General features: G+C 30.7%; 4 protein-coding genes across 4 annotated transcripts in view; 2 read left to right on the top strand and 2 right to left on the bottom strand.

Annotated features, from left to right (window-relative positions):
* HELRODRAFT_177522 (hypothetical protein) overlaps positions 1-2,217 on the bottom strand; it is a gene marked incomplete at both ends in the record, with an annotated part of 3,957 nt that extends 1,740 nt beyond the window's left edge. Inside the window, one exon of the mRNA XM_009025707.1 lies at positions 12-2,217. Within this exon, the coding sequence (XP_009023955.1) occupies positions 12-2,217 (2,206 nt within the window). The remainder of the gene's footprint in view (positions 1-11) is intronic.
* Positions 2,218-7,495: 5,278 nt separating this feature from the next.
* Positions 7,496-8,045, top strand: HELRODRAFT_177523 (hypothetical protein; the record flags this gene model as incomplete). Its single annotated transcript, XM_009025708.1, has 2 exons — positions 7,496-7,631; positions 7,732-8,045. The coding sequence occupies 2 exons, from the start codon at positions 7,496-7,498 to the stop codon at positions 8,043-8,045; spliced, it is 450 nt and encodes a 149-aa protein (XP_009023956.1).
* A 2,752-nt stretch (positions 8,046-10,797) lies between these two features.
* HELRODRAFT_101910 (hypothetical protein) lies at positions 10,798-20,896 on the top strand. The gene is made up of 8 exons (XM_009025709.1): positions 10,798-10,847; positions 15,418-15,533; positions 15,604-15,762; positions 17,652-17,810; positions 19,457-19,519; positions 19,881-19,964; positions 20,108-20,182; positions 20,413-20,896. Exons 2-8 carry the CDS (start codon positions 15,480-15,482, stop codon positions 20,581-20,583), a joined length of 765 nt encoding a protein of 254 aa, XP_009023957.1. The 5' UTR covers positions 10,798-10,847; positions 15,418-15,479; the 3' UTR covers positions 20,584-20,896.
* A 4,762-nt stretch (positions 20,897-25,658) lies between these two features.
* Positions 25,659-27,152, bottom strand: part of HELRODRAFT_148423 (hypothetical protein) — a gene marked incomplete at both ends in the record, with an annotated part of 3,771 nt that continues 2,277 nt past the window's right edge. Inside the window, one exon of the mRNA XM_009025710.1 lies at positions 25,659-25,741. Within this exon, the coding sequence (XP_009023958.1) occupies positions 25,659-25,741 (83 nt within the window). The remainder of the gene's footprint in view (positions 25,742-27,152) is intronic.

Genomic DNA, 27,152 nt, shown 5'->3' on the forward strand with positions numbered 1-27,152 from the left:
ATATTCGCTACATGTTGAACATTCGCCTGTTTTTTGTTCGTCTTTTGCTGTACATGTCGTTTGCGTTGTGGGTCTGTTCGGTGTGAGTGCAACATTTTTAATCAGACTCTCTTTTGATACAGTAAGAAGTATTTCGTTACAATTATTGTTATTTGGAGAAATCATAGTTATTCGCTCGAAAAAACAATCAGTAAATGTTTCAGTAAGTTCTAATGGCTTCGCCCAAATATTATAAAATTCAAGTGCCTGTTTTAAATAGCTTTCGTCGACACCCGTATCAACACTTGATTTGCACTGGCATGTAAAATCAGACATTTTTACGAAATGCTTTTCATGACTACTTTCAGGTTTTTCTTTTTGTAAGGAATTCTTTAAATTTTGCTGATAGAGAGCTTTATTTACGGATTGGTTATTTGACTCAGAATATTTATCATGGTGACATTCTTTTCGTTCACTAACTTTTTCGTCTGAATATTTATTTAGATTAAAATTTATTTGATTGTTAAAATCGGAGTTAGTACTTAACTGTGTAATATATTTTTCTTTTATTTTGCCTGGTTTCTCCAAGTTCTTTTGTGTTTTTTTGTACCAGTAAGTTTCATTGTTGGTTTGTTTATCCATTATTTTATTTTTCTCTATTTGGAGCAAAAACATTTTGTTTCGTCTAATGTTATCTACAAAATAAAAAACTTGATTAAGCTCCTCAGCGTTTTTTCTACATTCCCACTCCACTTCATCTAGAATATTATTGTTATTAATTTGACTAAAATTATCTTTGTCGTTGTGTTGATTTCTGTTATTGTTGGCCGCCTTGTTCCAATCAGTTTGCAGTTTTGCCATCTCTTTATCCTTTCGTGCCTGCATTGTCATGATTTTATTTAATACAGCACATTTATGATCCCTGAAATCGTACATGTCATCAAGCAGAGAATCAATATCATCCATGTCTTTTAATAACATTCTTCCTGGATCGTGAGAAAGCATTTGTGTGACCTTAACTTGTTTAAATTCGCGTTTATTTTCAATTTCGTTGAGCAGTTTGTGGATTTGAAGAAAATCTTTTGATAACAAATCACTTATTGAGCCAACGTGATTGACTAAATGACCATATGTCCGTTTTTCTTTGTCGGAACCCTTTTGATCATTATTCATTTTTAATTTTTGTAAATGTTTTGATGAAGATTTTGATAAAACTCTTTCGGATAATCTTTTCCTTGATTTTGTTTTTTTTCGTTTTCCCTTTATAACTTTTGTTCTATCTTTAAAATTAGAAATATTTCTATGTTCAGTCTTAGCTTTTTTCATTTGTTTTTTTAAATAACGTTTTTGGCTTTTACTTTTCTTTGTGTTTTTCTCAAGTAAATTTGTTGCCACAACTTTATTGTTGTGTATGTTAGAATTAAGTATTTTTTTTATATTATTGCTGTTCATATAATTTTTTAATTGATCGTCATTTGCTAGTTTATTGATAATTACAGGATTTGAATTTTCTTCACATTTTTCAGAAAACATTTTGTCATCATTGCCAACAGCATTATTTTTGTGAACTGTGCAACGAGATACGGTTTTTTTTACATTATTTAAATTTGTTTCGATATGATTTTCAGTTGGAAATTTCTCGGCTTCTATGCTATGACGTCCAACAGGCATGCAAGTAGAAATTAGTAATGGACTTGTCCGCACAGATATTTTGGGGATGGAAAATGATTTTATATTTGAAAAACTGTAATCAAATTTGTTGTTTGCGTATTTAGCTTTATGACCGGCACATGCTGTGCACATAGTGGTACGGAAGTTAGATAATTGCACTGGAGCGGTCCTTGGGCTGTTGTCATGATAATCTGTGGTGGACATCGAAAAAACGTTCGATTGGACACTCAAATTATTTGAACTCAAGTAATTTATTGCTTTATCATCGACGTTAATTTGGCCTAAAGAAAAAAAATTATTTTCTCTAAAATTTTTCAAACTCCCAGAGGTCAAATTTGTCAATCTTAGCCTATATCTACCTAATAATCCATCACCTCTAGGCCGCAAAGTATAGTTATAACATGTCTGCTCGTTATTTCCAATGTTTTTATATAATTTTCGAAAAAGGGTTTCTCTCGTAATCTGTTGTTTGGAATGAGCGAACCGTGAGAAATCTCTTTCGATGATAGTTGATGCACTTGAAGTGGAAATTTTACGCTTTGTCTGTATCGCGCCATTCTCGATCATGCCTTCATTCAACGAAAAAAAGAAACATCAGCTATTTATATATTGCAAACATCTATGTGTATATAAATTTACATATTATCAAATTTATTGTGACATCAACAAAACAATAGAAAAATAAATCGCCACATTGAGAAAGCATCCGGACAAAAGTTTGCGAAACCGAAAATTATTTTGAACCAATCTTAAATTATGCTCGTTATGCTAAAATTAGGCAGAAACAATAGATATAATATTATATAATTTATGAAAAGGAAAAATAACGTGGTACGGAAAAAACTTAAATTAAATGAACTCTGCAACAAAATATTTATTGAATACACTTTCTAATTATAATTAATCACCATCATTGAAATATTTTAATATTTACATATCGTATAAAATACACTAATTGATTTGCAGATAATTTACAGTAAAAAAATTCAATGGGTATTGTCTTCAAAAATTAGTCACATTAAACGTGGTTAAATTAAGAAACACTTTTACCTGATATATAGAAATTTCGAGATAATAATGCAGTGGAAACAATTTATTTATTATTTTATAGAGGTAGGAATACCCTTTTTCTATATTTTTAAGCATTTTTAGCTCGTACGAAATCTTCAAGTATATTGAATGTTGTTGTATTTTTTTTTATTTATTGTACTATTTATAATTCATACTTTTTGGAGTTTTGTTACCTTGTTATTGTTTGCTTTATATACCTGCGTTTATCAAAAACAAAATATAGCTCCAAGCAAAAGTCGCGAATTTAAAGATATTTAAAGATATCAAATTTCTTAAAATTAAATATGCCATCAGTAAATAACAAAAAGTTCAAAAATAGTTATTTAAATCGTCATCTTCAGTCTGTTATCAATAGGTTAAAAATAGGACACTCGGCAATCACACATTCTTAGATCCTCAACAAAACAAAGCCACCTTATTGTGAAGCCTGCAACAAAAAACTATCTATTCAGCATATATTAACTGAATGTGAAAAATACGATCAGATCAGAAGGAAACTCGGGGTTCCATCAAATGTAGAATTGCTCTTCCAGAATAGAAGTCAGGAAGTCTTGATTTCATTTGTAGAGGAGATAGATTTGATCAACAGAATTTGAAGTTTTCTAGACGTCACAACAAAATAATCAGTTTCTAATAATCCAATGGCGTTAAAATAGCCGCATTGTGCTGAAATGCCGTTAAGCTGCAAAAAAAAAATAAAAAAAAGAATTTAAAGATATGACAAAAACACGATATTTTCTGTGTTTAAAACAGACAAGAATAGTAATTATAATTATATACATTAATTAGTGTAATTTTAGTTTTGTGGCCAACCTAAAAATTAAATAGCTTTGTTTTTTATATGTAAAATTATATTTGGAGATTAAATGACGTTAAATGTGAGTGGATTGTTTTTAACGCCTGAAGTACAAAAAAGTTTAAAGGTCTACAACACTTTTTCAAATTCAGAGGAATCAACAACACTCAAACATTGTTTATGATACGTGCTAAACGACGCATCACACAAAGAATTTGATAGGTGGGTACCTTTTTTTCAGATTCAAACCTGGTCACTACAAAACAGGACCGGGCGACCTTTACTACTAGGCCATCACGCCTAAACTATCTGGAATCCTTTAGTAATGTGGTAACGTTGTGTTGAAGTATAAGTTGCGCTATGAAAAATTTTGGCCGATGTTTAGAAAGTTGTATAAATTTTTTATAATTATGATGAATAATTTATTGAAACGATTAAGTAAAACATTGCTTTGATTGAGCAATGTGAGAAAAAAAAGTCCAGTTAAGAATTGATAACTTTAATGCTGGAAGTTGGAATGATTAGATAAATGGTGTCAAATCATTTTTTTTATTTGAATAGTATGTAAACTAAAAAAGCTAATGACATAAGCAGGAATTTTGAAGACAATCTTTTGGTCAACTAAAGCTAGAATGGATGGTTGACGAATTAGTTGTAAATAATATTACATTAATGCGATTAAACATTAGATTAGACAGGAGGGAACCTAAGTCAAAAGCAATTAGATAGAATGCGATTGGATAGAAGAGAAACTAAGTCAAAAGCAAGTGACAACTAACGGGAAGGGACAAAAACTGAAAATTGGTTGTGTGTGGCCCAAATTAGCTGGCTTATCGCACTATTTTGTGTCTATAAAAAAGAACGATGTTGTTGTGTGTAAAAACTGTGTTTTAATGTATTAAAATGATAAAACAATATATACCTGAATTTTCAAAAAATTATAACAAAATAGTTCTTGGTTGTTGATAACGGCTTTCCTAAATCTGCCTCTGAATGTATTCAAAGCATTTTAGAAAATTGAACAGCAACAAAATAAACGAAATTAATATTGTTGAAAAGATTAAATTGAATGATATGTCAGAAAAAATGATCAGAGCTGGAAATGAACCAAATTGGCATTTTAATTTTAACTAACAGACAGTAAACTGGGAGAGAAAAATTTAACTAACCAAACCTGCAACAGCTGTACAAAATCCAACATCATCATTGAAAAAAGCTTAGCAGAAGTCAATGCAGAGGAGCTTATTCAGCTCTGGGGTTAAATATATCTGAGAATTCCATCTAAATCAAGAAAAGACCACGATGTCTACCAACAGCTAAGAGAACAGAAACAACGAAAACCCGGCATGACTCAAAAGAAAAAATGCAAATTTCAAAAACAATGACCTGGGGTGGTTATACAATCTACAGCGCCGAAAAGAGCGATGCCCAAAACTCCAAAGAAATTGAAAAGGTCACGTCTCACGTTTTCATTCCATCGAATATCACATTAAAAAAGATTTAAACATTACGTACAGTAGGGAAGGGTGGGGTACGTTGAGACGAAAAAATGCAATTAAATATAAGAGTTTTGCAAAACATATTTTTTTGTCTCAACCAGCCCCATAGTGGTCCACATTGGGATACCATATGGGGTTGGTTGAGCAAACATATATAATATCAATTAAATTATTATTTAAATATTTACATGTCTAGAAATCTGTCATAAAATAAAAAATCAGAATTAAAAAACGCAACTCACAATTTTCGTCGCAGAAAATTATATAAACTACCGGTCCTAGTAAAGTACCTGTTGGTTGATAAAATCATATCTGAAAAGATTGAATAAATATAAATAGTGATTAATAATAGCTAAGAATGAAGCAGTAGGTAGATTGGTAGATATAGTTGTAAAAAGTTTAATTAAAAAATTTGACTAACAATGTTTTAATTATCTTACTCAAGTCTTGAACGTACATTTTAATAAATAATACAATATTTAAGTTAAATAAAACTTTTTCTGGCCCTTTTCTCTTGAACTCTCTACCTACTTCTTTGACTAATTCTGACTATATATATATATATATGTGTGTGTGTGTGTGTGTGTGTGTGTGTGTGTGTGTGTGTGTGTGTGTGTCTTTGTGTGTGTCTTTGTGTGCGTGACATAGAAATTCAGTCACGTTGGTTTTGTTTTGTTGTAGTTTGGTTATAAATAATTAATGAGCATTAGTCGGCTGGACGAAGGTAATGTTCGCGACGGTTTTAACTCAGCGACGATTAAGCATATGTAAAAGGCGGATTATGAAAAAACCGATTAAATAATAAATATTTAAAGGTTTAATGAAATGAAAAAAGATTTATTATTGTTTTTTATTTGTTATTTATAACATTTTAACTTTATTCAAATTTAAAATTGCATAAAACAATAAAAAAAACTTCATCATAAAATCGCTATATATTAAGATACCAACGATAAGGAGAAAGTTAAAAAATCGCCAAAATTTATTTATGTATGCATCTGAAATATATTTGCATTTTTTGATAGACAATTTTATTTATAAAAATACCATATATAACAAAACTTTCTCCCGTTTTGTGCACATTTTCAAAAATTCGATTGAACGCGCTAACCCTACATTTCCAAATTTGCGTCATCGGTAACGAGAAAGTTAAAAAATCGCCAAAAATCCATTTATGTGTGCATCTGGAAAATATTTGCATATTCCAATAGACAATTTTATTCCCAAAAATAACATATATAACAAAGCTATCTCCCGTTTCGTGCACATCCCCAAATATTGGTCTGAACGCGTTACCCATACATTTCTATATTTGCGTCAACGGTAACCTTGGTACACTTCAACTGCACTACTTAATAGATGCACCGTGCAGTTGGTTTACATCATGCAACTAACCTCTTTTCTTTCTAAAGCATTGTAGTTACTTGTTATTATGCTCTGTAGGTTTTGTAAAGATTCATCGTTGCCTTTGGGACCATTTTCAGTTAACCCTAAAAAGCATTTATTCTTCCAGAATAAACCAATCTGTGAATTTCAATTTTTTATTATCACTAGTTTTTTACATTTTCGATTGGTAAAATTATTTCTCTGTTTTAGGCTCCTGCAAGCTTGGCCAAATCAATCTTGTTCATCCAAACTAGACTGTATTTTAATAAAAATGTTGATTCGTTTAATTTAATGAATAATATGCATTGCACAGTAATTGAACTATAGTTCTTTAACGCGTGAACATTTAAATTTACAAAAAAAAAACAAAAAAATGTTTTTTATTTTAGCTAAAAATTAACGAATACTAATGCAATCGCAGCAAAAAGTGAAATTTAAACATTTTAAATTGCAAAAAAGATCGTGATGACTAAAATTGTGAAAAGTACAGATCAATATCGCTAACTTATAAAGTTATCGTTTAACATTTATTTTTGTGGCTTCGTATATTTTTTAGTTATAAAAAAGTAAACCTTTAGTAACTTTTCTCTGTCTATGCCACTTTTCTGGACGTAACTCACGAATTTTTCAATAAAAGAATTCAATAAAAACTTGCAATTGTAAGAAAACTAGTTTCAAAAAATGTTTTGAAAAAGCCGCCTAGCAAAAAAGCGCTTAAAAAGAACTCTGTATAAAAGCGAACTTCTACGCAACAAATTTTAAATTCACTTATTGATAATTTTTGTGTTACCAAATTATGAAATTATGAATTTAGATCTATTTTTGTTCTTATTATATATAATTGTTTTTCCTTGCCGTAATTATGTGTATTAAACAATTTGTGTGTATAACAATTATTGACATTATATACGTTTCAGTTCAATTACACACGTTTAATTACATTTCTATTTCCATGTTAAGAAACCACGTTTTTCACTTCTATGTTGGCCATTTTGTTACTTGCTGTCAAGGTTAAATTTATAAAACTGTTCGAGCAATGTCTATTTCGTTGTTTGGCGACAGTTATGTGCGTAGAATGGAATTTTTTTTTTAAATGAAAAATGACGTTATTACCCACGGTAATAAACGTGTCATATTAAAAGAAAAGCCTGGTGGGAGGATCGGAGGATTGATTAACTTCTTCCGGAAGCATACCATTCCTATTGAAACAATAATCCTTTACATCGGAGGTTGATTCATTTGTTTAATAAATAGTTTAATGTTGGTTCATTATTCTTTTAATATAATAACAGTTTTGTTTAATTTTTAGTTATTAAAATTAAATACCAGGCAATGATTTGACAACTGAAACCCCGGAACTCGTGGCCGCAAGATATGAATCCTTACTCAGACTGTTAGAGAACAAAATCAGACCGCGCCGAATAATCATATTAAGCCTGGTTTATAGAAAAGACGTTCAGAAATGGAAAGTTGATAAACTAAATGTTTCATTGAAACAATTCCATTCTAACATTGTTCATTTCTGGAAGCTTGACAGAGTGGGAGGAGGTAATAATATAGGACCTGACGGCATCCACCTAAATGAACGTGGAATGATGAACTTTAAGAAAAACATCATTTATTCTCTAAAGTGCACGAAATAAATTTTTAACGTTTTTATTTGTAATAAAAAGTTTATAAAAAAGTATGCATTGTTGTTTAATATATCTTTGTATATATATATTATATATGTACCTATATATCCATTTTTTTATATAAATGTGTTTGTGTGTGTGGTATGACTTAATTACTCCCTTACTAAAACATTTATAACTTTTTTTATTTAACGTTAAAAAAAATTGCGGTTTCAAAATGTAACAAACAAATGTCATAAACAAACCTCAATATCGAAGTTGATTGATACACAGGTTGGGGTTGAATGTTATTAGCATCAAATATCATTACAACAAAAAAGAAAGTTATTAAATATTTACCATAAAGGTTAAAGGTTTCTCTCTTTTTTGCGTTTGCTTCAAAGGTTTCAACAACAAACACACAGTGTATATGAATACGCGTGCAAACCACGTATCATACACATTGCATATGATAGGCGGGGATCTCTTTGTATTCGAACCCAGTCAATGCAATAGCAAAACCAGGCGCCTTTAACCATTGAGCCATCACGCCATAGTTATGACAAATGAATACTTGGTTTCGCCGTTTTCAGGTTTAACTGATTTGAAATAACAGGACTACTCTTTCGCTATTTCCTGTTCCAAAATAACATTAAAAATTTGTCGATTACGTTGAGCTGTTAACAATGGACAAATGCCTCCATTTGACAAATTCTGATGTGACGCAGCATCAGAAAAATAAAACTATTGACGAGCAACGTCCTGGATTGAACGTGCTGTTTCACTGACGGTATTTAATGCCGAAACATAAACATCTGGATCGACGCTAATCCGGTCCGTTTGGAGATGTAATTTTTATGTCACCTTGGGCCAAAAAACAATGAAGGAAGTTGAGTCATCAACTACCACTACGTGTGAAATTAAAACAATTTATATTAGTATAAATGTAATTCTTTTTAGAGAAGCTAACAAAAAACAGGGATATGGTACAAAAATTTGTAGCAAATAACTCGTTTAAGAAAAAAAAGAATGCCGCGAATTAAAACACGAGAATTAAAACATGAACATTTCTTTTGAAAGTAACACTAGAGTTTAAACATGCAGGATAATTTTAAAAGTATTTTTTAAAATTTTATTCCGTTTCAAAACATAATCTGAAAAACATCTAAAATTTAAAAAAGTCCAAAAAGTACTATTCTGGTATTGCCATTTTGTGTTAATCAAATTATAAACTATACTACAAGCAAAAGCTGGAATGACGTTGTAACACAACAGATACAGGAAACTTCAAAACTGTGGTGCACTTAGGTTGTTTGCGAGATAATAACAAGGACCAAAAACTTCCATAATTAAGTTCAATACTTCTTTGCAGTTCCTGTTTAATTCACCGAGTTCATTAAAATTAATTTATAAATCAAAGTGTAACACAGTTTTAAAATATTCGATAATATACTGTACAATTTTTAAATTGTATTATGATGTCAACAAAATAATATATAGAATCTTATACTATGCACCTGCGTCTCGAACCGTTATTTTCGTTACCAATCGACAGAGATTTAAAAATAATAACGGTAAAAAATATTTCGTATTGTTATAAAACGATACGAAAAATCTCGTATCCTTTAATAACAATACCAGAAATCTCCTATCGTTATTTAAACAAGACATTTTTAGGAAAGTCTATCATATCGAAATAAAAAATAAAAGACACAATTTTCGTCTCGTACCATTATTTCAATGTGTGGAAATGGTAAAAGTGCACATTGTAAAAAAATAAAGTGTTATAAAATATAAAACTTATTTAATTTTTTCCAATTGAATGACTTTGGTTTAATAAAGACTAAAAATATCGTATCGTTATTAAAACGAGACATTCTCCAAAAATTCTCGTATCAAATAAAAAATACTTTTTTTCAATTGAATGGCTGTTTTCTGGGCGAAATGACTGGGCGGCGTGATAGTCTAATGGTTAAGGTCGCCTGGTGCTGTTTCGCAGTAACCGGGTTCGAATGTGACAAAAATATCCCCGCGTATCATATGCTTCGTGTGTAATGCGTCGTTTAGCACGATGGTCATTTACGATGTTTTGCACTCTGTTGAATCCTCTGAACTTTGGAAGAGTGTAATTGACGTTTAGCTTTTTTCTGTTTTAATACAGTACATTTTGTAAAGCGGAGTTGGGGGGAAAACAACTAAGGGCAGACTGTAAATGTGCGAAGCGTCATTGTTATTGCGCGATGTTCAAATACTATCTTTCAAAAACTCAAAAATCATCATACAATTTGAGCACATACTTGTGCACATGATTTTATTATATCAATATATAGTCTTCAATACCTCGTTATCGTATTGTTATCGTATCGTTATGTATCGTTTTCAAAATAATAACGAGGAGCAAATTCTTATGTAATAAAATTAATTTTTAATAATTCCGTGTATTTTCATTAAACGAAAATTTATTAGATCAAACCGTTCAGCCGATTTGACATGATTGAGTCCGCCTGTTAGATACGCTTCATCGTAGCCGATATCGTATCGTTTCCAAAAATGAACGAGACGCAGATGCTTATATAATAAAATTAAATTTTTAATTATTCCGTGTAATATTATTAAACAAAAATATATTAGTTCAAACTGTTCAGCCAATTTGACAATATTGGTTCCGCCAGTTAGATGCACCAAAACCGTCGCGAACATTACCTTTGTACTGTTCAGCCAATTTGACAATATTGGTTCCGCCTTTTAGATACACCAAAACCGTCGCGAACATTACCTTCGTGTCGGCTGGGAGGTTCGACTTGCTGTAGCTTTTAAAGTCCAGTTCAAGAAGTAAGAATTTTGTTAATTGTAATATTAATATAAAAATAAATATATAAATAAAACGTAACTTCAATTCATGAGGAAAACATAAGCGTAATAAACCGTGATCTTTATTCTTTACGACTCACTTTAAGAGTTTACATTTACTACTTTGTCCTCCACCAAGTCCAAATCTATTATTATTATATATGATCATTACTATAAAAAATATTTTTATATTTAATAATTTGATCAATTCAATCAACCACAATAAGACTTGTATTTTTCGATGTTGTGTTACGTGCGCATAATGCCGATGAAACAAATATCCCACTTCGGAAATGCTAGCAAACGTTCGTCAGCAAACGTTTACTTTTATAAGCTTCTTTTAAAAACTAAAAAGTATAGTAAATAAAATATTTTTTTGAAATATTAAATAATTTTAAATTTATATGGATATTTAGTAATAATTGTGGGTTGGTTAGTGTCAGGGTTAGGTGCTAGGTTAGTTAGGGAATGTTTGTTTAACGGATGTTTGCTGACGTTTAGCTAGAGACAAGTAATATTCCAACCAAATTCTACTTTCTTAACAACATTTTTTTAAAATAGTTAATATCCGATGAACATTGGCTTGGGCTGGAATCCATCACGTTAGCTATTGTTATAAAAATATAAATATAATTAATTAATAACTACTTGTTTTAATGTTAATCTTATTTAATATTTATTTATTATCATTAGTTAAGTTAACATTCCCTAACTAACCTAGCACTCTCAGTCTTGGTATAAGTGATAGCATATGCTTATAACAGGATTGATATTGATAATCCTGTTTTAATAACTATTGGTACTTAAACTTATTCATAAATAAAATTCAAGAAAGTGTGTCCCTAAATAATTGTTACAACCATCTTAAATAAAATGTAGTAGTTTGTGCAAACATTAGCATTGGCCTTCTATTTGACATCGAATAAAATAAATGTCAAAATCAAATAAAAATGCTAGTATAGTTTCAATCTCTTGACTGCATTGTTTTTTATAGGCTTGGACTGGGGTTTGGGTTAATAATTGTAAGCATATGTGTATATTTATATGTTATAAATAAAATGAAAATGTTGACAAAAAACCATGTTCTCTTTTGTACATACTATTAGTACATATATATAATTTTTATTTGTTTATTTCATCCACTTTATTTTATTTCAGTTTATTTCAAATATTTTTTTTCATATATTAATGATAATCAGAGACAATGCATTTTTTTTATAATTAGTTAAATGCAAGTTTTTCTCAGTTAATGTTAATTTCATTAAAATATTTTAGCTCAATCACTATATTAAAATTTTATGTGAAGTTTTTATGATAAAAGTTTGATTGTCAGAGTTATATTTTATTAAAAATATATTTACTAAGTGATTTTTTAAAGTTTCTATTGTTATTTATTATTCATTAATATTTTTAGAACACTACACTTCTTATGAATGCCAGATTTATGTATGATTGGAGGGCAAATGATACTTGATGTGACATTGGCTATTTGTGAGATAGGGATATATTCAATTTTTTTTTATCAGTATGTATCGATATTATCGTCAATTTATTGATTAGGATCTGTGATTTATTTGTTTATATTTGTTTTTTTATTATTATCTTTTTTTTTATTTTACAAGGTTTAATACATTATTTGACTTATAAGAACATTAATTGTTTTAAATTTATTCAGTATAGACTCATAGGTTTATTTAATTTATTATTTTAAAATTGTCTTAGTTTTGAGAAAGCACTGGAACGTTTCGTCTTCGCCTTTGTTTAACGTAATAATAATAATAACTACAGGTTAATGCATCTGGATGTACAAAATATAAAATAAATTTATATTGAAAATTAACTGTGTTTATTTTTAGAGGATGCATTCTTTTTGAGATTTTATTTGCTGCTGTTTTTTTTCTTTTTGATTAGTTGATTGAGTACCTTTAATCATGATTCATTTCAATTGTGTGAATTTTTGTAGGCAAAAATAAAATTATACAAATGTTTTCTCAAAGAAATACTTGTCAATTCAAATGTTAACATTCAAACAATAATTTTTACATATTTAATATTGTTATTGTTTTTAATATCGTTATTATAATTGCATTATTTTAACATTTCATTTTTTAAATCATTTATTACCTAGCCTTTGAAAATAAGAGAGTTCTCATCACTTTTATTATCAAACGTTATTATTTAATTAATATTTATAGTTTAAATAATTGAATGGGATGTACGGTTGATGGAAATGATGTATCTCAAACTGATATATCTCAAACTGATGAATCTCGAATTGATGAATCTCTATTACAACTTCATCGATGATGCTTTTCTATTGTCTGAGCCTGTAACCTGTTGATCTGCAACCTAAACTGTTGCTGAACTTGCAGATCTCTTTGCTACTGTACCTGCATAGTACCACTGTTGCCAGTGGGAGCCATGGTAAAAGTCAGTAAAACACTTTAGGCCACACTAGCGAACATTTGTTAAATTTCTTGGCCTCCATCAAATTTCCAAAAGTTTCATTATTTTCAAATTTTGGCTCTCAGTCAGCGTGTCTAATCCGCCACTGAATGTTGCTGTATCTTCAATCTGAGACTCCAGTCTGAATATGCCTGTAAAGACTGTTAAACAATGTGCAGTCAGTTCTTCATTTTTTTTCTTGCCTTATCCTTTCAGGTCATTGGCGACCATCGACATCCACAAAATCCGATCTTTAACACTTTGTAGTAGTTGAAATGTGGTGACATTCAACAAGTGACACAAGGACTTCACGAATGTTATTCGTTGTTTACCACGATCACTTTTCCCTGCAATCTTTCCAATAGTTTTCCATTCTTTCCTTCCGCATGATGTGACCAAAAAACTTAACTGCCACCGTCGGATTATTTGTAGTAATTTTTTCTTTTCATAACCGGACTGTTTTAATACATCCTCATTCAAAGTATAAGAGGTCCAACTAATTTTCATAATTTTTTTCAAAAACCACATCTTAGCCGCGTTAATCCTTTTTTCCATTTCTTTAGAAATTGTCCAGGACTTAGAGCCGTAAGTTAGCACAGAATCAATGTAACTCTCTAACAGTTTTAATATTGTTGATATTCTGATTTTACTGTTGGTGAGGTTGTTTTTCATTTTAGAATATGCATCTTTTGCATAGATTTCTTTCCTTTGATATTTTTATCACATTCACAACCTGAGGTAATTAGACTTCTGAGATAATTGAAGCTGTTGACTTGTTTCACCTGTTTACCATTAATGATTATGAAGCAGATCGGGGCGGTTTTGCTTTTACTGATTGCCATGCACTCCGTTTTGTTGATGTTAATTTGCAAGCTTCTTTTCTTTTCAATTTCAAAAACCAGTTTGGAAACAATTGTTTGCAATTTTTCCATTGAATCTGCAATAGTGCAATAATAGCTTTATCATCATCAGCATATCTTAGATTGTTTATATTCACGCCTCCAATGGATATTCCCGATAGATCTTCTATCTTTCTCATTATGATCTCACTATAGAAATTGTACAGGTCTGGAGATAATACACAACCTTTGGCTAACACCTTTCTTTATTTTGACAGACAAAACTATTGTAATAATGACTAATAATAATAATCCGTTTCAATCAGTTCCTGCAGCCTGCTAACCTGTTGTTCTTTATTGCAGCTGATGGAGTATAAATAGTCTTCGCCTACTTCACTTTGGCGTCAAGTGGCGGTCTAGACAACTTTGACGGGGGGAGCTAAAAGTTTTAAAATGTTTAAATTTTCCCGGGGAGGCCAAAATTTTTATGGGAAGGGGGGGGCTAAGATTTGTGGTAGTGTGGCTGTCGACTTTTTTTGCTTATCACATTCAATTTTTAGTGGATTTTACACATAAAACGGTTTTTTTTGTTTTTTATTTAAAAACTGCTCACACTGCACCCATCTATGATGTACAATTTATATCGGACGATATTAAATTGTTCAACGGCGTCTAAAATCGGAACCAAACTTAAAAACTGGCGTCTAGTGTCTCATCTTCTTTATACATTATGTATGCACCCGTGTTCAGTCTCCATCAATAACTATAACATGCATTTATGAATTTATATACCAGTTTGTTGCTTATCGGACAATGTTTAAGCTGCTCAGTGACTCACACAGCTATAACTGAGCTAAAGTTCCGTTTGATTGTGTCTGGTTTATATAATTATTGTTATTATTATTACTGTTAATTTTATATTGTTACATTTAACTCTACAGTTAGGATAAATAGATTTAAAATATCAAAGTGAAAAAATTTTTTGCTAATAACTAATTTTATGAATGAAAGTGCATCTGAAAAAAAAAATTGAGGTCTCTTATTTATTGGTCTACGTTACTTTGCAATTATTTTTATGAAGTAAACTCTACATGTTTTTTTCCTTGTTTTTTTAGTTCTTTTATTTTAAACTCTAGATTTACACATATTTTTTATATTATCACTGAGGAAAGACCCATACTAAAATTGAATGTTTACTGCTGTTGAATTAGTTTTTAAAGATATTGGGTGTCAAATTTTAATTAATTGACATTTTTGTTTTAGCATAGGCTGTCTGGACCAGAAGAACTTAAATATACAAGCAACAAACTGAACAAATATCAAGTCCACAATGTCATTGAGAATTCTTGTAGGATGCAAAAGAGTGATTGATTACGCTGTAAAAGTAAATACATTTGTCAGTTAATTGAGCAAATTAAATATAGCAATTATTTCAAATTTTTTACTTGTATTAGATTAGAGTCAAGCCAGATAAAACAGGTGTTGTGACCGAAGGGGTAAAGCACAGCATGAATCCATTTGATGAAATTGCAGTAGAAGAAGCAATACGGTTGAAGGAAAAGAAAGTAGCAGGAGAAATTATTGCACTTTCTTGTGGACCATCTCAGTGTCAGGTTCTCTTTGTCTTCTCATAGGGTATATTTTTTAAAATTCTGATGACCAAGGGATGCAGTTTGCTTTTATTCTTTACTATGACTCATTTTATATGTAGTTAGTTTTTATTTGATGTTCTGTGTAATTGTATGCTTCTAAATTTTTTTTTACTTGAAAAATGAATTTTTACAACTATCTATAAATGAAAACAAGAGTTAGCAATCTGGAAAAAATTCTCAAAGCAGCAGGTAAAAGTTGTAAAATTAAAACAAACAAAATAAAACTGTGGATAAGCGATGAAACATGGAACCTTGTAGAAAAAAGAAGTTTGAAAATGACAAAAAGACAGAGTGAAGAAAATAAGATGAAATACAAAGAAGTCTGCCAAAAAATAAAATAGAGTGCTAGAGCAGATAAAAGGAGATGGATTAATTGTAAATGTGAAAAGGTAGAGACGATGATTGGGCAAAACAAGACAAGAGAGGCGTACGAGCTGGTTAAGCAGCTAAATGTGAAACAGAAATATACGTCAAGGATTATTACAGATAGAAACGGAAACATCCTAACAGAAAGTGAAAAGATTAACTATAGATGGACTGAATATATTAAAGACTTGTTCATAGACAAGGACCCATACAAAAAAAACGCTTGAAATTTTGAAAATCAGAAAAATAATCAATGAAGAAAAAAGTCATATAACGAAGGAAGGAATTACAAGAGCAATAAGTATAATGAAGAACAACAAAAGTACAGGGAAGGATGGTATTCCGTTAGAACTGATAAGAGCAGGAGGACAAGTCGTGTGTAAAGAAATTTACACAATCTGTCAAAAAATTTGGAAAAGTGGAAAGGAGCCAGAAGAATGGTGCAAGTCAGTTCTGGTTATGCTGCCGAAAAAGAGAGACCAAAAAGACTGTAATAATTACAGATCAATTGCACTAATTCCGCACATATGCAAGATCATGCTGACTATCATAAAAGAACGACTGGAAAAGGTCAAAGATCACGGGTTGCATCTCAACAAAGACAAAACAAAGGTGATGATCACGGGGAAAGGCAGAAACAATGAAGAATTTCAGATAGAATCAGATAAACTTGAACAAGTAGACCAGTTTGTGTATCTTGGCAGTCTTATAACCTGTGACAACAATTGCACAAAAGAAATTGACAGAAGGATAGCAAAAGCCATCGGAATGTTCGCATCAATGAAGGAAATATGGAAAAGTGGAAATGTATCTATAAAAACAAAGTTAAGAATGATAGAATCTTGCGTTTTTCCGAGAAATGGACAATAGAGAAAAGAGACAAAGACAGATTGGAAGCATTTGAGATGAAGTGTTACCGAAATTTGTTGGGAATCAGTTGGAGGCAGAAAGTAAAGAACGAGGCCATCAGAAATCAACATGGAAGACAGAAAAGTGTATATGACAAAGTCATAGAAAGAAAATTGGGATTTTTTGGACACATTTGTAGAATGAGGGAAGACAGATTGATTAAGATGGTACTAATGCGGAAAAGAGATTGGAAGAGAATAGTTGGTAGATCTGCAAAGAATGAATAGATGACATTTCTGAATGGACTGATGTTGGTATTCTGAATTCAATAAAATTGGCCAAAAATAGAAAAGGTTTTTGGAAAGAAAAAAAAATGTTAAAAGCAAGCTTAGATGTACACCATCGACCTCGACGGTCCCCTGATGGACAAAGGAGGATCATTAATTGATTGATTGATAATGAATATTTAAGAAAAATTGTGTGTGTCAGTTGTTAAAAATATTTATTGGTTTTATTCCTTAATATTTATTGTGTTATTTATTAATTAAATATAATGCCACCATTATAATACAATATCAACTGAGTTTTTGCTATGTGAATGAAAAAGCATTTCAAATAATGTGTTATTACTGTAGGAAACTCTGCGAACGGCCCTGGCCATGGGAGCTGATAAAGCAATCCATGTGGAAATTCCTTCGAAGGAGTATGATGCTCTCCAGCCATTCCAAATATCTAAAATCATTGCTGCAGTTGTCAAAAAAGAGAACATTGATCTTTTATTATTGGGAAAACAGGTTACTATTTTATTTAACATTTTTTTTATACCATCGTTATTTAATTGTTAAATGATAAGAACAATTTTTGCAGTGTGACGGTTCTGAGTTTTTTAATTTGTTATGCATGATGGTCTAAAATAATCGGTATACAGTGTTACCAAAATGCTTCTGATCTGGATAAATATTTTTCAGTTTGGTGGATTGCATTTGGTTGTGGCGGAAGTTTGTTGTCAAATTTTTGACTACTTCATGACCCTTGATTGAAATGAAAAGTTGAGCTTGTTCGTTTCTGATACATAAATTCATTCAACTAAATGTTAAATAAATTGATTTTTAAATCCTATTGAGGGGTAAAATGAAAAATCAAATGTTGCAAACTCAAAAAATGCATTAAATCACGTAAAATGCAATTGGTTCAGATAAATCTTCAAGTAACATTTTTCAAAAATTGTATGTATTAAAAACTTTTATAGTAATATGCAGAAGCATATTATAAATATTTGTTCAAACAAAATTTTTACATATTTTATACCTTTTCTTTTTAAAGTTAATTTTTTTTGTGACCATTTCAAACTTGTTAATTTTGGCTTCTTAGTAAATAAATTTTCTGTATCTATAGTCATTTGTTTAAGGTCTCAAAAATTATATACTATGTAGAGTAGAGTTTAATGGGAATGAAAATGATTAAAATACATGATTAACTTATAATGTTACATGTTTCTTCTCGTTACGATTAAACATAAATGGACAAAATTTTGATGACAAATGCGGCTAAAGTTATTTTCAATTATGTTCAGTTATCAGATTTTATTCAACAATTTTCAAAATGCGTACAGTTAAATTTACTGTCAAATATACTAAAATGTGGAACCATGTTTACAGGTTTGTGTATGGAGCTTTTATGAAAAAACTTGAAGATTTAATTGGGTGCTGTTATTTAAAACTGTTAAACTTTAGTTTGTATATGTTCATAGCTGTAACCATTTGACAATTTTATGAGGCCTTGTCTTTTGAGTCATGCCATCTTGTTGAATTATGCAAATAAAAACTTCTTTAATATCAATCCTCGCTTACAGTCCTTTTCCGTTTCGGGTTGGACTTTAGTATTCCTGACATCAACTTCTGTCTCCAAGCTTCTCGATAATTTGCGTCCAACTCTGAGCTTTTTATGGCGGCCCGTGGTCGGGTACCATTCACCTAATGATTTGTGACAGATTATTGTCCAATTTTCGCTTCACAGGAACAAGCAAAAACTTCCTCAATAAATATTTATATTCTGTTTGAAAAAATTATACAAATAATGTCCTTGTTATATGGAATGTTTTAACATTGGTATATATAATTTATTAAAATTAAACATGCTAGGTGGTAACTAGTTATTTGTTTAATTGTCTCAAAAATTATATACTAGGTGGAGTGCAATGAGAATAATAAATTAAAGTACACGATTAACTTATAATGTTACATGTTTCTTCTCGTTATGGCAAAACATCAATGGACAAAATTTACTTTATGCTAAGCACACTCGAGTCATGTGCTTTTATGTTATTTCATGTGCATTGATCATATATGTTACCATAGATGTTGTCACGTTACCTGTTGCGTGTTTTTATGCTTCGATGTTCTGATATTATGCTCACCTCTCGTGTGGTCATCAATTGCAGGCCATTGATGATGATTGCAACCAGACTGCACAGATGACTGCTGCACAATTGTTGTGGCCTCAGGTTGCCAGTTCAGTGTTTCTTATTCATTGCCAATAAATTGTTTGTAAATAATATAACTAACATATTATAACAATATTACTAGATTTTTTGCGAAATAACGTTGTTGTGTTCAGTCAAATAGATAAATCGCCGACGACTCGTAACTATGATTTCATCAATTTGAATTGGTGGTTCCACATGATAGTGGAATTATTACAGATAACTGCATTTTTATGTTTTTTGAAAAAGGTTGATTTGTGATCACCTTGGCAGATGCATACAACAATGCATTGCTTCATTTCAATAGCGGCTATGACGATAGTTTTATTAGCAGTGATAGTTTTGATGGCATTGACGAATGGTGAGAGATAACTTTTTTCAGGCAACTTTTGCATCGAAGTTAGACATAGAAAAGAATTTTGCATTGGTCAGGCGAGAGGTAGATGGAGGTCTTGAAACTATCAAGGTTGGTTATGAAACATAAATGATACATATCATATTGTCGGTTGTGACATGCATTGTTTTTTATTAAATTATATTGTGCCATTGTTGAATAGGATTATTGACATGAATTTATTCAATTACATAATCTACATGCAACTAATGCAGGTGAAACTACCTGCAGTTGTGACAGCTGATCTTCGACTGAATGAGCCAAGATACGCAACTTTACCTAATATTATGGTTTGTGTTAAGTGCTTCAGGCAAATTTTGACAAACCATTTTGATATAGTGATCTTGATAAACCTTTGTTTTGTTTTAAAAATTTTTAACTTTCTGGTTTGTATGTCGCCTAAGTTTTTGTTTAGTTTATTTAGTTTTTTAATAGTTTATAAACGAATGTCTAATGCCTGTTTTTAAATGTTAGATTCTATATGAAAATATTTTCAATTTTGTTCTTTGTTCTTCAACAGAAAGCTAAGAAGAAGCCTTTGGTTAAGTTGCTAGCAAGTAGCCTTGGCGTTGACCTCACAGCCCGACAAGAAGTGGTCTCTGTAGAAGATCCACCAGTCAGGAAGTCTGGCCACAAAGTTGAAAGTGTTGAAGAACTGGTTAAAGATTTAAAAAAACTAGGGCTTGCATAGCTAATTATTTCTAATTCATTGCATTATTTCTTGCGTATTAAACTTTTAGTGGCTTATTATCGCATAATCATCTTCAGATAAATTTTTGTATTATTTTATCGAAAAATGAAAGTCTAGAATTATTTTTATTGTAACTGATATTTTTTTGATTTAATAGTAAAATATTATTAAATGAAGAATTGTTCTAAGAATCACATTTTAAACTACTTTAAAATTCAAAAAAAATTTTTATTATCCAAATATTTTTATAAAAGCATGTTCATTTTCGATATTGGAAAATTTTGTAATTAAATACAGCGTGAATTTTGGATCACTGTATCTTTTTACTTTCAAATAAAATTCATTTCTTGTTTCACCAATATCTGAAAATGGCACAATGTCATTCACATCTAAGTAGATGTCATTTCTTCTACCCCAGAATGTTAGATGAGACAACCTGACCATGGAATGTTCTTCATTGAAACCCACTAAGCCAATAAATTTCTGGATTGTAGTGCTCATTAAATAAAGCATGAACATAGCAAACGTTGAGACTGAAACAGCAAAGTAACATGAGCTTACATCAGTCAAGCCATGTAAATTCATGTACCAGGATGTGGGAATCATGGCTGCTGTAAAAACAGTTTGGTAGATTTTCATTCTTGATAGAAGGCGTAACTTGGTGATGTGTGTGAATCTGTATACGATCTGATATTTCAATGACTTTCTAACATTTTCTGGCGGGCCAGTTTGTTTGTTTGGCTGCAGAACTGTTGATAACCAGGCATATTTGTTGCATATTGCAGCATTGAGTGACAAAATAAAATGTTTTGTGGAATGAGAAGTAGTTCTTGATCTGTAGATGTCAAATGACCTGCAGAGAAGCATGACGACGGCTTTGACTGATCCTCACCTTAAAAATGTTTTAATTTCAATTCTTATCTTATAAAAATTATAGATGTAGGTAGGCAGTGGCGGATCTAGACAACTTTGATGCGGAAGCCAGGATTTTCAAAAATATTTGTCAATAACTAAGGGGCAAAAAGGCCAACTTTTAAAACAACCACTTTTATTACAAATAATGGCCTCTCCAGCAACACTAGATCCGCCATGGTAGGTAGACTAAGGTTAAGCCTAACACTATAGTGTGACTGATCTCTAAATTACTCAAAACAACTGATCTTAATTTGCTTAACTCAACTCAATCAATCTATAAATAACTATGTCTTGAATTATCTTGACCTTGGTTCTTGATTTATTTAATATATATATATATATATTTTAATTGATAAATTAAATTATTTATTTATATTGAAATGTTCACATTACATTACAATTACATGCCAACCAAAATCAAATTAATAATTTAATAAATAATTTAGTTAGTATTTTCAATTTTTAATGATTATTAAATAAATAAATTAATTGAAAATACTAACTAAATTACTTATTATTTATAATAATAATTATTTATATTATAATAACTTATACATATATATTATATAATTATATCTATTTCAAAAAATTTCAAAAAAAACGAAGGCATTGAATGAACACTACCATCCAGAACATACAGGTTTTTGTTACTTTTTAATTTTTTATGTACATGAAGTATATAGTTTTAGTATTTATCTCTTTCCACCTCCAAATTTCCTACTTATAAGAATTCTAAAAATTTCTTAAAAACTCATCCTTAGATCCTACCTCTTTATCTAATTATAGACCTGTTACTAATATTACTTTCATTTTTAAAATAATTGAAAAAGTAGTTTTTTATCAATCCTATTTAAACTCTAACCCCTTGCTACCTAAATCTCAATCTGATTTAAGACCTGCTCACAGTACTGAAACTTCTTTACCGAAAATACATAATGATATCCTTTTCTCTAGTGACAATAGTAATCTTACTCTTCTTCTTGCTCTTGATTTTTCCTCTGCTTTTGATACTGTTCATCATACTAATTTTCTTGAGGCTGCTAGATCTTTCTTTTAATATTACTGAAACTTCTTTACCGAAAATATATAATGATATCCTTTTCTCTAGTGACAATAGTAATCTTACTCTTCTTCTTGCTCTTGATTTTTCCTCTGCTTTTAATACTGTTCATCATACTAATTTTCTTGAGGCTGCTAGATCTTTCTTTTAATATTACTGATTCTTGTCTACCTTGGTTTTCTTCTTATCTATGTAATTGTTTTTCCTCTGTTATTCTCAATAATTCTACTTCTAACTCCTCTGCTCTTACTTTCGGGGTACCTCAGGGTTCTATCCTTGGCTCTCTTCTATTTATACTCTATACCTCTGAACTACCTCGTATTATAAACTTTTTTCTCTAGTCAACTATATGCTGATGATTCTTATATTTATATTTCTTTTTCTCCATCTAATCTCAATAGTGTTCTTCATGATCTATCTCTATGTCTTTCGTCAATTATCGCTTGGTCTGACCTTATGTGTCTTAAACTTAATCCTTCTAAGTTTAAACTAATTTCTTTTGATGAATCTAAACACTCTATTACTATTCTTCCTATTATCTTACCTGATTCTAAAACTTTTGATGTCTCTCTAAGTTTCGTAGTCTAGGTTTTATCTTTGATTCTACTATGTCTCTCTCTTCTCAGATTAATAGTGTTGCTAGAAGCTCTTACTTTCATCTACGTAGAATAAAAAAACTTTTTGCGTTTTCTTTATGACCCTACTCTTCTCCTTCTTGTTACTTAGTTAGTCTTATCTAGGATTGATTATTGTAACTCGCTCTATTATGGTCTTTCTGATTCTATACTCTATCCTTTAAGAAAAGCTTTTAACTCTGCTGCTCGTCTAGTTGCTCTTGCCCCTTTCTTTTCTTATATATCTCCATTCTCCATATCTTGTTCTCTTGCATTCGCTACCTATAAAATATAGAATAATTTTTAAAATTTGCACATTTATGTATAAGTTTCAATCTAACTAAATTATTTCCTAAGTACTTATCAGATATATTAAAATTACTTGAAACCTCTAAACGCCCTGGTTTATGATCGTCTTCTTGTTCTCGCTTCTTAACTCGTGTCGAACACTCTTTTGCCAAATTTGTTTTTGCTTTTTCTGGCCCTTTTCTCTGGAACTTTTTACCTACTTCTCTGACTACTTCTCCATCACTTACGAAGTTCAGAGCGGATCTCAAGACCCATCTGTTTCGAAAATTCATTGAGGAGCGCTGTTGAAATAGCGGAAATAGCGTTTTAAAAGCTGATTTGATTGATTGATTGATTGATTGGCTGATTGATTGAAACGTGCAACACTGCCATGCCGTGTATATATTATCTATATTATTGTGTATGTAATTATCCATTCGACGATATCGTACCGTAAACAGCTTCTGTTTATTTTTAAAAGTAAAATTAAACTGAATAAGAATAAAATAAATAATGGACGGGACATTTAGAATTTATTTGTACAATAAAATTTATTTGAACAATAGAATTTGTTTGTTTGTTTGTTGCCAATTTTCGGCGTTTCAGCACAAATGGGCTATCTTCACCCCTTTCTGATTTTATACCTGGGTATAAATAAGATTTAAATCTGTTAAGTGTTTTATTGTGTTTTGAATGCTAATTGGATCTTCAAGTATTTGTTGCATGTTGGTCGAAATGTTGTGAATTCTTCTGTTTAACTGGTATTTTTAGGTTAACGAGGTTTGCACTAAAAAGCGATTAAACGCTGTTAGTTGTACAATGTACAGCCTCCCCACGTCTCTTTGGCAGTAAGTTTTTTTACGTTAGATATCAACAACTTTACAAAAACATGTAGAAATTTCTATTTTTTAAAACAATTTTGATAAAACGTAGACTACGAAACTTATGAGAGACATCAAAAGTTTTAGAACCAGGTAAGATAATAGGAGGAATAGTAATAAAGTGTTTAGATTTATTAAAACAATTTAATTCAAACTTAGAAGGATTAAGTTTAAGACACAGAGTCAAACCAAGCGATAATTGAAGAAGGACATAGAGATAGATTATGTAGAACACTATTGAGATTAGATAGAGGAAAAGAAGTATAAATGTAAGAATCATCAGTATATAGTTGACTAGAGGAAGAAAAGTTATTAATAATACAAGGTAGTTCAGAAGTATAGAGTATAAATAGAAGAGGGCCAAGGATAGAAACCTGAGGTACCCCGAAAGTAAGAGTAGAGGAGTTAGAAGTAGAATTATTGAGAACAACAGAAGAAAAACGATTACAGAGATAAGAAGAAAACCAAGATAGACAAGAATCAGTAATATTAAAAGAAAGATGTAGCATATCATCGAGTTCAAACGAAGTCCAAACAATTCAGTCAAGCATAATTTTTTTTGTTTTTTTCAAAAAAAATGCCGCAATTTTTAACCATGATATAATAAAACTAACCACAAACGAATTTAATGAAATAATCTCGGCGTATACTACTCAGTATTTTGCGGATATGTCATCTAATTCGCATTTATACAAGCCCACATAAATTTAAAAAGATTTGTTTTCCAAATCAATTTAGTAGCACCAAGGACGAAATATTTTTGACGATACAGATTTGCATCCAATTGTACTTTTAAAATCAACAAACAGATGACGGTATGGTGGCATAAAAGACAACAAATGTTGTGCTGAAACTTGCTGGAAATGTGGAAGCATTAGAATGAATGGAAGGTAGTCTGGTTCGGATGCTGCTTTTCCTTCAAATTCCAAGTTGTGAGTTGTCGACGTTATTTGTGTACAATGTACATTTGGAGTAGATGGGCTCCGGGGTGTTTCATTTTTTCTCGTCCCAATCAATTTTTCGCATTGATGGATGCCAGATGTTCGAGTGTTTTTGCGAGTGCCTTTGTTTTTTCTGGGGCCTCGTTCTTGTTGAACAGCTGCGATTAAAAAGATTTAATATCTTTTTACAAACTCCAATATTGGAATAATGACTTCATAATTGAACCAAATTTTGGAAGTAAGATCAAAACATTCTTTCTGGGATAAATCAAGGAATAAGTGATTTGCGTGTTTGTTAGGAAGAAATGAAAGCACAATCTATTTCGTATTTATAAAACAAAGATATAAATTCTGCGATAAATTTACCATCTTTGTTCATGTTGACCTGCAGACATTTGATAAGACGACACCTAGGGCACCAGTTGCGACGAGCCTTGTCCACTTCACAATGACCGTTTCCTGTTTATAATCATCTGATTGTTTTCAACATATATCAATTTTTTATAAAAAAAATTTAACAACTCTAACGTACTAACATGAATGCCAAATTATAACAATTGAGTGGATTTTGAAAATAAAGGAATGTAAAAATGTAATTAATTTAAAAATATATTAAATACAATTATTGAACCCACCAAAATTTACCCAAACTGAATCATAAGCATAATAACTAATGTTCTACGGTTTAAAAAATAACTAACTAATATATACACCTATATATATGTTGGTAATAGACCATAATTTTTTTTTTTTACAATATTCTATAAATTCTACCGAATATATATATATAGGTTCTATAAATTCTACCGAATTTATAGAACCTATATATATATATATATATATATATATATATATATATATATATATATATATATATATATATATGTAGTTTGGCACGAGGTATATATATATAACAAATTTGGTTGAATGTTCTTGCCCATTTTGTATTAATTAATTTCTTTTGGGTTTGTTCAATAAGACGCAATTGTTGTAACTCAATTTTATTAAACTCGTCAAGCATTTCGAACGGCTGAAGACGTCGTTTCGACAGTGTATGTCATCATCAGAGCCTACGTTTAAATTATTAAATATGAAGTGAATATTTAAAATTGTAAAATCAAGAAGAATAAACGAACCAAATTGGGAAAATATAAGCGTAAAATGATTAAGGAAATTAAATTAAAATTAATGTAAAAAGTATACGAAATTTGAGTAAAGATACTTAACTTGCCAATAAAATAAATCAAATGTTAAGATAACTGATAATAAAATATACAATATACGAAATATGTTAAATGAATTTCAAAAGTTAAATACTGGAAGTGAAGGTAGAAGTACGAATATCGATATTGCAAATTTGGAATGGCAACGAAACGTGTGTGGAGTGGTGGGATGGTACGAGTGTATTTGAATAAATATATTATGCTAATGTGTGAATAGGTGGAATAGTAATGTAAGTGATGTTAATTATCAATTGTAAATGAAGCGAGGCATGGATATTAATTATCACATAAGGTAGTGAATGACGCGATGACGTAGGATTTACGACGATTAGTGACAAACTGCGTATTGGCAGGTTGGAGTTTGTCGATTGTGGAAACGATATTCGTATCGTTGTGGTACCGTCACCTGCTGTGGATCGTTTCTGACGGGGAACGTCGGCGTCGAATCACTATATTGGGAGAATAGCTGGAGAGTGTGGTCGAATCTATTGGTTTGTTTGTTCGCCCGCAAACTCACCTTACATGTACAGGACGGTGGCATTAAGGATCATATGTTTAATGCGCACCGTACGAACCTCACGCGAGCCATACTTGATGCGAATACCAAGATACTCGACACAGAAACCCACCCGGGAAGGTTGAAAATC

The sequence above is a fragment of the Helobdella robusta genome (assembly GCF_000326865.2).
Source record: "Helobdella robusta unplaced genomic scaffold HELROscaffold_43, whole genome shotgun sequence".
NCBI classification, from domain to species: domain Eukaryota; kingdom Metazoa; phylum Annelida; class Clitellata; order Rhynchobdellida; family Glossiphoniidae; genus Helobdella; species Helobdella robusta.